At 39.9% G+C, this 12,708-nt stretch overlaps 1 protein-coding gene across 1 annotated transcript in view; it reads left to right on the top strand.

Annotated features, from left to right (window-relative positions):
* LOC149317363 (aspartyl/asparaginyl beta-hydroxylase-like) overlaps nt 1-12,708 on the top strand; it is a 169,012-nt gene that overhangs the window by 119,786 nt on the left and 36,518 nt on the right. The window contains exon 25 of the mRNA XM_089517369.1: nt 9,027-9,164. Coding sequence (XP_089373495.1) covers nt 9,027-9,164 — 138 coding nt within the window. The remainder of the gene's footprint in view (nt 1-9,026; nt 9,165-12,708) is intronic.

The following is a 12,708-nucleotide window of genomic DNA, read 5'->3' as shown; positions in this document are numbered from 1 at the left end:
CATCCAATTTGAAAATATTTTTTAAAAAAACATATAAATTTCAAAAAGCAAACCTTGATTTTGCATTTTATATAAGAGACATCATTTTACTATGCCATTGTATTCAATGGGGCTTGAGCATCCATGGATTTTGGTATCCATGGGGGCATCCTGGAACCAAACCCCAGCAGATACCAGGGGCCCACTGTAATTGTTTTCAGGACAAAGTACAGTAGTACGTCTTAAGCCAAACCGAGAAGACCTAGCTAAGAAAATTACCCAGCAAGTACTATAGTGATGGCAGGTTCACAACCACAGAAAGAACCATGTTGATTCCAGAAAAGCTCTACCTTTAATTAGAAGAGATTCCATTGCCTATATCTGCAAGGGGTTTCCAAGCAACTTAGTGCAAGATAACAGCAGCTAATGGCAAGATGGGACATAGGATGTGGGGACATTCTATTTAAAGTGTTGACCTGACAAATGTCTTTGCTTTTCATGTTTTTTGGGAGAAATGTGGTTCTTCTTTTTGCCAGATGCTAAACAGCTGCTAAAATTATCATTCTGGGGATGGGGCATTGCAGATGTGTGTCAGCCATTTCAAATATGGAGTGGAGGTGGGGATCAGCCTCATAGCCAAACTTTATACAACATATAGCCTTTATGTGGTTGAATTTTTCATTTTAATAAGATACTGACATGGTGGGGCAAGTAGTTCATTTTCGACATCAATAGAAGGAATTGAGGTGGATCAGGACAACTGTAGAGCAAAGCATAAAAACTCTCATGCCACAGACCCAATCTGATGGGACAGGAGGGTGAGCTGTGTGAACCACCTTTCATTTTCAGCAGTAACTTTTTCTTTGGCATCTCCTTCGGCTGGTGATTGGGAAGAGCAGCAGTGGGTAGTTAGGGGACAGGATGGGGGGGGGGGGATTGGAAGTGTTCATTACCATGATGAAAAACAGGAAAAATAATAGATATTGAGAGTTTTGTGGAATTTTCTCCTGCTGCTTCATGTTCGAAAATATTTGAAAGAATTGTTCTGCATAGAAAAACACATGATTTTTCTTTTCAAAAAAGGTGCCCCCCCCCCCCCCCCGGCTCCACAGAATAATTTCTCCACAACACTTTAGGATGTTCAAATATGAAGAACATACCTTGGAGAAATATTTATTTTTCCTCCTGCACCAGGGGAAAAAACTACTGTAACTATTCATCTATACATGTGAGGATGAAACAATTGATGCTTTACATCCTTTGTAAAAGTTGATCCACAGGTCTTCATTAAAAGAAAAGCTGCACATGTGGCGATGTTGAGGTCTAAGTCACCAGCTTAATTTTTCATGTAATTTATGATGCCTATGTCATAAATGAATCCATGGATAGTAGATAAAAATTTCTGTGGGCAAAAATGAACAAAGTTAGTGTGAGCAAAAAATAGGTTTGTAAAAATGTAACAGAAAAGTATACTGCTGAATCTATCATGTCACCTTGAAGAAAAAATGTTGCTGGGAATGCTGAAATTCAAGATTTAATGAGAGCTAAAAAATCAATACATAAGCATTTGTAATTATGATCACTGATGGTGCACATTCATCATCTATAGCTCTAGTTAGGACTTAAGGGCTCAGGTTTTGAAAAGTTTGGATAGGAGCAGTTTTACAAAAGAGTGCCTTTATACCGCCAGGTAAAATGCACTATGGATTATAGTAATTCCCTTTTAAAATCCTGTCTTCCCTATAAAGTACTGAAAAAGGACTGTAAGTTCAGTATATTTAGGTATAACAGGATGAATTTAAAGTGGGCACCAACATCCAAAGGGCTCTGCTACCTTTTTGATAGTGTGGGTAGTAAGGTAAGCCTATAACCGTTGCCTAACAGGCAAAAGGTAAATAGATGTAAACTGAGCTCTATCACTCAGCATCTTACTACTGTGTTTCTGTTGAATGCACAAAAACAACACTTAGGTTTGTTGCCAGCCTAAATCACTGCCACTCATTATGTCTACCATAAATCCAACACAGAGCTTGGAAGTAATAAACTACAAGTAACCTAATTTTGAGGCTGAGGGTGATCCCGTGGTCAGAAATACTAAAAGTGAAGGTAGCTCAGGACGAGTGGGAGTTTCTCAAAAGGGAGATACTGAAGGCACAATTTCAAACAGTTCCAGTGAGGAAGAAAAATGGGAGGTGTCTCAAAAAACAAGGATGGATCACTAAGGAACTTTCAACCGAGCTAAGTTTTAAATGGAACATGTATAAGAAATGGAAAAAGGGGGAAATCATGAAAAAGGAATTCAAACAAATAGTGAGCACGTGTAGGGGTAAAGTCAGAAAAGCTAAAGTGCAGAATGAACTCAGGCTTGCTAGACAGGTTAAAAACAATAAAAAGGGCTTTTTTGGATATGTCCGCAGCAAAAGGAAGAAGAAAGAAATAGTAGGGCCACTACATGGAGAACATGGCAAAATGCAAACAGGGGACAGAGAAAAGGCAGAATAACTTAACACCTTCTTTGCCTCAGTCTTCTCACAAGAGGAAAAGGGTTCTCAACCTGAGGAAAATGGAGCAGAGGACACAATAGGGGAAATCCAGCACAGAATAAGTAAAGAGGCAGTACAAGAATATCTTGTTAATCTAAATGAATGTAAGTCTCCATGACCACATAAATTACAACCAAGGGTATTAAAAGAGCTGGCAAATGTAATGTCAGAGCCATTGGCAATAATCTTTGAGAAATCCTGGAAAACAGGAGACGTCCCAGCAGACTGGAGGAGGACAAATGTCTCCATCTTCAAAAAGGGGGAAAAAGAGGATCCAAACAATTATCGTCCAGTTAGTCTGACATCAGTACCAGAAAAGATTCTAGAGCAGATCGTTAAGCAGAAAGTCTGTGAACATTTAAATGGCAATTCCATAATCACAAAAAGTCAACATGGGTTTCAGAGAAACAAGTCATGCCAGACAAATCTTATCTCTTTCTTTGATAAAATTACCAACTTGGTAGATAAAGGGAATGCTGTGGATATAGTATATCTTGATTTCTCTAAGGTCTTTGACAGGGTTCCCCATGACATTCTACAAACAAGCTTGTAAAATATGGGCTAGACAACATAACTGTTACATGGGTTTGTAATTGGTTGACTGGCCAAACCCAAAGGGTGCTCAACAATGGCTCCTTTTCATCTTTTCAAGTGACTAGTGGGGTGCCACAGGGCTCCGTCCTGGGCCAGTGTTATTCAACATCTTTATCAATGACTTGGATGACAGAATTGGGGGCATACTTATCAAATTTGCAGATGACAACAAATTAGGAGGAATAGCTATTACTCCATAGGACAGTATCAAAATTCAAAATGACCTGAATAGACTAGAAAGTTGGGCCAAAGTTAACAAAATGAAATTCAATATGGAGAAATGTAAGATTCTACACTTAGGGTGGAAAAATAATATGCACTAGATATAAGATGGGGGACACCTGGCTGAATGAGACTACATGTGAAAGGTATCTAGGAGTCCAAGTAGACCACAAGTTGAACATGAGTCAACAGTGTGATGCAGCAGCTAAAAAGGCCAATGCGATTTTAAGCTGCATTAATAAAAGTATAGTGTCTAGATCAAGAGAAGTAATAGTGGCACTATATTCTGCTTTGATCAGGCCTCACCTGGAATATTGTGTCCAGTTCTGGGCGCCACAATTCAAAAAGGACATTGAAAAACTGGAGTGTGTCCAAAGGAGGGCAACCAAAATGGTGAAGGGTTTGGAAACTTCCTGACAGTAAGGGCTGATGGAACACACTCCCTCGGAGTGTTGTGGAATCGCCTTCCTTAGAGGTTATTAAACAGAGGCTAGATGGGCATCTGCCGGGGATGCTTTGATTTAGATTTCCTGCATGGCAGGGGGTTGGACTGGATGGCCCTTGCGGTCTCTTCCAACTCTATGATTCTATAGGTAGCTGGCCACTCCTCTAGGCAATTGGTTCCATTATTGGACAGCTCTTACTGCCCAGAATTTCCTTCTAATATTCAATAGAAATCTACTCTCCTGTAACTTAAAACCATTAGATGTGGTACTTCCCTCTGGGGCAGTAGAGATCAAACCCATCCTCTCCTCTCTGTGACAGCCCTTTAGATATTTAAAGAGGGCAATTGTGTTACCTGTCAGTCTTCCCTTCTTGAGGCTGAACTTGTTCAACCCCCTCAACCTTCCCCTGTATGTTTCATTCCCCATACCTCTTATCATTCTTGTTGCCATTCTTTGAACCTGCTATGCCATTCCTAAAATGATGTGTCCAGAATTGAACACAGTACTCCAGATGAGGCCTGACTAGTGTAGAATATAATGGTACTATTACTTCCCTTGGCTTGGAAACTGCAGTTCTTTAAAACATTATTTTCCTCTTTTCATGCAGCATCATGGCACTGGGTCATGTTAAACTTATAATTATTAATAACCCCAAGGTCTTTTTGACATGCACTGCTCTTAAGATGTGTATCCCAAATCCTGTAAGTGTGCATTTGGTTTTCTAATTTATCGAAGTCCATTTGAATTCTGTTCCTATCTAGCAATGTGTTAGCTACTGCTCTCAGCTTTGTATCATCCACAAAATTGATAAGGATTTTCTCTAATCCATCATCTAAGTCACTGATAAAAAGTATTGAAGAATGTTGGCTCCAGGACAGGACTCTGCAGTATACCACCTGAGACTTCCTTGCAGTCTGAAGAACAACCGTTGATGATGACTCTTTCAACATAGGTTTTCAACCAATTATGGATCCATCTGAAAGTGTTCCCATCTATTTTGCATTTATTGAAATTGCTAAGAAAAGTATTGTGCTATCAAAAAATAGCATTTGATAGCATTATCAAATGCTGTGCTGAAATCCAAATAAAATATATTTACAACATTCCCATAATCTAGTGACCTGCTCAGAAGAAGATATGGCTCCTGCTAATCACTGCATTGTCATCTAGATTCTTGTAAACAGACTCCTTTACAATCTTTTTCCTGGTATTGAGGTCAGCCTGTTCTGTAGTTTCCTGGACTATTTTTTTTTTTTTTGTCTGCTTAGAAGCAAGAGACAGTGTTTACCCGTCTCCAGTCTTCTGGCACCTTACCCACTCTCCAAGATTTCTCAAAATGATGACAAGTGGTTTAGAGTTCCTGTCAGACTGGAACATCTTCTTAACTTTGATTCAGATTCTTGTTTAGCATTCCTTGCTCTTCCTCCATGCATTCTTTTTAGTTTTAAAGACTGTTTCCAGCATTCTTTTTGTGGGCTGGTAACAATAAAAGATATTGCTGTTGACCAGCAAGGTAACAGAAGCTGATTCCAGTGTTTACTCCAACTGAGTAAGGAAGGGTGGTTCTGGATTAATATTGACAGTGAGATTCAATGCTTGGCCCTTCGTATTCACCAAAATAGCACCTTTCTTTTACTCAACAGTTCACTGCAGCCTAAAGATTTATGCTTCATGGAGGCTGTGAGTAGAAGGCCAAAGGTTCCTCACATCTGATCTATACAAAACTATAGTTCATTAACTCATAAACTAAATTAATTGAAATTGGATACTACCCCTGTTCCTTACAGTTTTATCCCCAATGCAATAAATCCCTTGTACCATACAGAAACTACAGCTATTCACTAACCAACACAAGTACATCACAAACAAAAAAAGTCAATACACACTGGGATAAAGGGGAACTTGCCTTAAGTTATTTGTAGCTTAGAGGCAATTAAAGCAGTTTCCTACAATGCAGCTATTTCCATTTACTTCATTTAAAGATTTTTTTAAAAATCCTATTTATAACACCATCAAGGACCCAAGTGAATTTTATTCAGGAACAAACTAAGAAGATTTTGGATTGCAATGTGATAATTGCAACACTAAAGCAATGGAAATTCTCTTCTTCCCTGTGCAAGTGGTCTCTGTCCAATATTCCATGATCTCCTCCTTCCATACACCCCACAGTCTCAAATCCAATATTGTTCTGAGGGTTACCTAATCTTCAGGAGTACTGAGGGAGTCCTGGAGGCTGTGGTGGGGAGAAATGAAATGAAATAAATATATTATGATTATCGTTCATGCATTAGATGCATCCTATTACTATTTTTTGCCTGACCTGCCAAAAATCAATGGAACCCAGTAGATCTCTGCACAAATTTGCAAACACCAAAAATACTCCCAAGTATTATATCAACACATTGTTATTTCATGAACAAGGCATCTCAGGTCTCCTTTGGATTTATGGGATGGCCTTCAGTTCCAAGTGATGTTCTTAAAATAGCCATGTCTTGCAGGGAGGAACCAGGAAGAATGACACACACAAAGATTCAAGTTCACCTTTGCTTCATGCTTGTCATATGTTGGCTTCTTGCCTAGTGTGTATAATTCTAATGAGGCACAAAGCGAAATACTTGATGCAGAAGGTATTAAGCAGCTGGAGCTCTGAGAAAAAATGGGGCAACAGCAAAAAGGTCCTTTACATTCTTATTATAACTGCTATAAACTATCTTGAGTTTCTTAGATGAAATGTCCCAAATAATGTGGCTTCCCCAACCCCCTAGATTGGGTAATAAAAATGCTTTATCATCTCAGGTAATTTAAAGTGTATCTTTAAGTTGGGATTTACTGGGACTTTTTAGCCTCTGGGCTGGAAAAAATGGAAGTACATTAATAATTTCCTCTGAAGGGCTCCAAGCAGGAAAGGTTTCATGTTTACTATTAGTTTTGAACCAGCAGGTGTAAATGGGAAAGCCAGAGCTTGAGTGCTGAACTACAACTTTGGAGACTGGGAATCCATGCTGGGCTATGAAAACCCAATGGGTGAATTTGGGCAAGTCACATTCTTTCAGCCTCAGAAAAAAGCAATGGCAAATCCCTTCTAAACAAATCTTGCCAAGTAAACCCTGCAATAGGTTCATCTTAGGATTGATATAAGTCAGGAATGACTTAAAGGCACACAACAACACAACAATGTGTAAACAGAAGCTAGGATCCCAAGGTTCACTGTCCAGAATCTGTCTGGGTGCAGTGTCTGTGAGCAGAATTGGGATGGTAGAATTGGGATGGTGGTGATCCACCCTCTTTGCAGCCCTTTTATATCATAAAACCTGCTCTGTGTGATGGGAAAACCCTCTGGAGCAGGTTTTTGGACAGTGGAGGGCTCTGAAGAGGAAGAATAAAATTCTACTGGTAACACTAGCATAATGCTGGAACAGAACTTAGAAACTTACTTTTTAAAAGTAATTCATTCTACTCTGAATGTAGTTCATTGTCATTACTTTTTCTCATGTTTAAAAGTGATTTAATTACCCCTCTTTTGTTAACTTTTTTTTAAAAAAAATCCCTAGTATGGATAAGAGAGTGGCATAAATATCTATTCAAATGCCTATGAATGAATATCTATTCAAAGTTGTTTAAAATACCATTTCAAAAGTATCTGTCAAGTGTAACAAGGAAAAGTTACTCATTACAACAGTGAAATGTGGCTTCCTTATACTGTCAACAAACAAAAAGGAAGTGCCTCATTACAGATAATTAGATCATAAAATCACAGAATCATATAATCATAGAGTTAGAAGAGACCAGAAGGGCCATCCAGTCCAACCCCCTGCCATGCAGGAACTCTCAATCAAAGCATACCCGACAAATGGCCATCCAGCCTCTGTTTAAAAACCTTCAAGGAAGGAGACTCCACTACACTTCGAGGGAGTTTGTTCCACTGTCCAACAGCCCTTACTGTCAGGAAGTTCCTCGTAATGTTGAGGTGGAATCTCTTTTCCTGGAGCTTGCATCCATTGTTCTGGGTCCTGTTCTCTGGAGCATCAGAAAACAAGCTTGCTCCCTCCTCAATATGACATCCCTTCAAGTATTTAAACAGAACTATCATACCACCTCTTAACCTTCTCTTCTCCAGGCTAAACATCCCTAGCTCCCTAAGTCATTCCTCATAGGACATGGTTTCCAGACCCTTCGCCATTTTGGTCGCCCTCCTTTGGACACGCTCCAGTTTCTCAACATCCTTTTTAAATTGTGGTGCCCAGAACTGGACACAATATTCCAGGTGGGGCCTGAGCAGAGTAGAATAGAGCGGCATTGTTACTTCCCTTGATCTAGACACTATACTTCTATTGATGCAGCCTAAAATCGCATTGGCCTTTTTAGCTGCTGCATCGCACTGTTGACTCATGTTCAATTTGTGGTCTACTTGGACTTCCAGATCCCTTTCACATGTCGTCTCATTCAGCCAGGTGTCACCTATCCTATATTTGTTCATTTCATTTTTCCATCCTAAGTGCAGTACCTTACATTTCTCTGTGTTGAAATTCATTTTGTTAGCTTTGACCCAGCTTTCTGAAGTTTGATCCTGTCCTCAGGGGTATTAGCTACTCCTCCTGATTTGGTGTCATCTGCAAATCTGATAAGTATACCCTAAATTCTGGCATCCAAGTCATTGATAAAGATGTTGAACAGCACTGGGCCCAGAACAGAACCCTGTGGGACCCCACTGGTCACTTCTCTCCAGGATGAAAAGGAGCCATTATTGAGCACCTTTTGGGTTTGGCCGGCCAACCAGTTACAAATCCATGTAACAATTACATTGTCTAGCCCACATTTCACTAGCTTGTTTGCAAGAATGTCATGGGGAACCCTGTCAAAAGCCTTACTGAAATCAAGATATACTATATCCACAGCATTCCCTTCATCTAACAAGCTGATAATTTTATGAAAAAAAGCGATTAGATTTGTCTGGCATGACTTCTTTCTCTGAAACCCGTGTTGACTTTTTGTGATTATGGCATTGTCAGTGATACTCTAGCTTGATATCCTGCACTGAGCAGGTGGAGGGGGTGGTTAGCCTATGGGAGCCCTTCAAACTCTGTAAATCTATGCTCTAGAGATCACTTGAATCTTTACTTTTCATACATCATTACAATCCATGAAGAAATTGCTAGATTACTATAGTTGTAATTAATCTGTTATCCTTTTTTCTGAGGTATAACTGATGCAAACTAATTACTGATATATTTCAATCTTCTAGGCATATAAATGGTATGAACTTGGACATCAACGGGGGCACTTTGCATCTGTCTGGCAGCGCTCTCTATACAATGTCAAAGGTTTAAAGGCCCAGCCCTGGTGGACAGCAAAGGAAACAGGCTATACAGAACTGGTCAAGGTGAGCACTAGCATTCCCTTTACTATTTAGTTTTTATCCTAAATAGATTCTAACACTGGAATCCTGTCTATGCTTATCTGAGGGAATAAGCCCAATTGAACTCTGTACCACTCTGAACGCACCCAATCTCATCTGATCTTGGACAAGATTCTATTCAGTGCTGGTGGAGCAGAAAACTTCTCTGATGTACTTAAACAGGAGGTCCAGGTGGATGATGGCTCCTCCTCCTTCACCAGCTGTGAAATGGTTGCCAGATGATGTCAGGCAGAGTTCTGACTCTCAGCCATGTATTGAACATGAGGACACTCCTGGCACCATCTGGCGTCTATTGCCCAGCAAGAGAAAAAAAATGTTCTAAAACAGGTACTGGAAATTTCCTTTTGCACAGTACAGTGCACCCACACTATGGGCGGGCGCCCCATACACGGCTTCCTGCTTACACGGAAGCTGCGAGACGGGAGAAAGAACGGTGCGCGCACCCACTGCGCATGTGCTCTCCCGCACCACGAACACCAGCCCCATTCAATTGAATGGGACTTGAGCATGCACAGTTGTTGGCTTACGCTGGGGGTTCCAGAAAGGACCCAAGTAAACCAAGGGACCACTGTACTTACCGCCTCCCTTCCAATAGGAATCCCCAGTTTAAAAATCTAAATAGGGTCAGAGTCAGATAAGGTAACATAGCTCCAGAGCTGTGTCAGTCACCATTGACACTATAGGACTAGATGGAATCATAGAATCATAAAATCATACAATTGGAAGAAACCACAAGGGCCATCCAATACAACCTCCTGCCATGCAGGAACTTACAATCAAAGCATCCCTGACAGATGGTCATCCAGCCTCTGCTTAAAGACCTCCAAAGAAGGAGACTCCACCACGCTCCAAGGGAGTGTATTCCACTGTCGAACACCTCTCACTGTCAGGAAGTTCCTTCTAATGTTGAGGTGGAATCTCTTTTCCTGTAGCTTGCATCCATTGTTCTGGTCCTATTCTCTAGGGCAGCAGAAAATAAGTTTGCTCCATCTTCAATGTGGCATCCCTTCAAGTATTTTAACAAGGCAATCGTATCACCTCTTAACCTTCTCTTCTCCAGGCTAAACATACCCATCTCCCTAAATCTCTCTACATAGGGCATGGTTTCCAAACTTTTCACTATTTTGGTCACCCTCCTCTGGACACGCTCCAGTTTCTTAACATCCTTTTTGAATTGTGGTGCCCAGAACTGGAAGCAGTATTTCAGAAGAGGCCTGACCAAAGCAGAATTGAGTGACAGTATTACTTCCCTTGATCTAGACACTATCCTTCTATTGATGCAGCCTAGATTTGCATGGGCCTTTTTAGCTGCCACATCATACCGTTCACTCATGTTGAATTTGTGGTCTGCTAGGACTCCTAGATCCCTTTCACACGTAGTCTCATTCAGACATGTGTTCCCTATCCTTTATCAATGCATTTCATTTTTTTGCCCTAAGTGCAGTGCCTTACATTTCTCTGTGTTGAAATTAATTTTGTTAGGTTTGGCACAGCTTTCTAATCTATTAAGGTCATTTTGAATTTTGATCCTGTCCTCTGGGGTATTAACTATTCCTCCTAATTTGTGTGTCATCGGCAAATTTGATAAGCATGCCCTCTATTCTTTCATCTAAGTCAATAAAGATGTTGAATAGCACTGGGCCCAGGACAGAACCCTGTGGCACCCCACTGGTCACTTCTCTCCAGGATAAAGAGGAGCCATTGTTTAGCATCCTTTGGGTTCAGCTGATCCACCAGTTACAAACCCATTTAACAGTTGCATTTTCTAACCCACATTTTATTAGCTTGTTTACAAGAATGTCATGGGGAACCTTGTCAAAGGCCTTAGTGAAATCAAGATATGCAATATCCACAGCATTCCCTTTATCTACCAAGCTGGTTATTTTATAAAAAAAAGATATCAGATTAGACTGGCATGACTTATTTTTCAGAAACCCATGTTGACTTTTTGTGATTATGACATTTCCTTTTAAATGTTCACAGACTTTCTGCTTAACGATCTGCTCTAGAATCTTTTCTGGTACTGATGTCAGACTAACTGGACGATAATTGTTTGGATCCTCTTTTTCCCCCTTTTTGAAGATGGAGACATTTGTCCTCCTCCAGTCTGCTGGGGCGTCTCCTGTTTTCCAGGATTTCTCAAAGATTATTGCCAATGGCTCTGAGATTACATTTGCCAGCTCTTTTAATACCCTTGGTTGTAATTTATGTGGTCATGGAGACTTACATTCATTTAGATTAACAAGATATTCTTGTACTGCCTCTTTACTTATTCTGTGCTGGATTTCCCCTATTGTGTCCTCTGCTCCATTTTCCTCAGGTTGAGAACCCTTTTCCTCTTGTGAGAAGACTGAGGCAAAGAAGGTGTTAAGTTATTCTGCCTTTTCTCTGTCCCCTGTTTGCATTTTGCCATGTTCTCCATGTAGTGGCCCTACTATTTTTTTCTTCTTCCTTTTGCTGCGGACATATCCAAAAAAGCCCTTTTTATTGTTTTTAACCTGTCTAGCAAGCCTGAGTTCATTCTGCACTTTAGCTTTTCTGACTTTACCCCTACATGTGCTCACTATTTGTTTGAATTCTTCTTTGGTGATTTCCCCCTTTTTCCATTTCTTATACATGCTCCATTTAAAACTTAGCTCCATTGAAAGTACTTTAGTCATCCATCTTGTTTTCTTCAGATATCTCCCATTTTTCCTCCTGATTGGAACTGTTTAAAATTGTGCCTTCAGTATCTTCCTTTTGAGAAACTCCCATCTTCCTTGCACTCCCTTCTCTTTTAGTATTCCTGACCACATGATCACCACCAGTATTTCCCTAAGTTTACTGAAATCAGCTTTCCTAAAGTCTAGAATGCATGTCTGACTATGACTGGTTTCTCCTTTCCATTGTTTAACAAACTCCAAGAGAACATGGTCTCTCCCACATAAGGATCCCACCATTTGCACCCCATTAACCAGGTCACCGTTGTTGGTTAGGATCAGATCTAAAATGGCTGACTCTCTTGTTGCCTCTTCCCCCTTTTGGACAATGAAATTGTCTTCCAGGCAAGTGAGGAATTTGCTAGACCTTGAGGTTTTGGCTGAGTTTGACATCCAGCAAATATCAGGATAGTTGAAGTCACCCATCAGTATTACATCTCTCCTTTCTGAGTGTAGTAGTGATCAGTGGCTTCAAGGGACTTATTCAATATAAGTCAGCTTCCAATTAGTGGGACATAATTTTGAGTAGAAATTCATGAATCTGTCATTTGCAGTTTCTTATTTTACCAGTCCTGTTTGTCTTGTCCCATTTCTACATCAGTTTGTGATTACTTTGTTTTTGAAAATTCATGAAAATGTATTTAACTTTAAAAAGTTCAACAGTTGAAGTTGAACAGATCAATTTTCTATAGTTCTCCCAATATATGATTTTAAAAAATAATTTTGCTAATACATTTTAAAAATTATTTACATTAATATAATGCAAGTTCTTAAGTTATTTTCATGAATATTATTTTATTTTCAATTCT

This window comes from Sceloporus occidentalis, unplaced genomic scaffold (genome assembly GCF_023333645.1).
Source record: "Sceloporus occidentalis isolate IW3139 unplaced genomic scaffold, rSceOcc1.0.p SCAF_3, whole genome shotgun sequence".
Lineage (NCBI taxonomy): Eukaryota > Metazoa > Chordata > Lepidosauria > Squamata > Phrynosomatidae > Sceloporus > Sceloporus occidentalis.
This window is presented reverse-complemented; position numbering and strand designations above follow the sequence as displayed.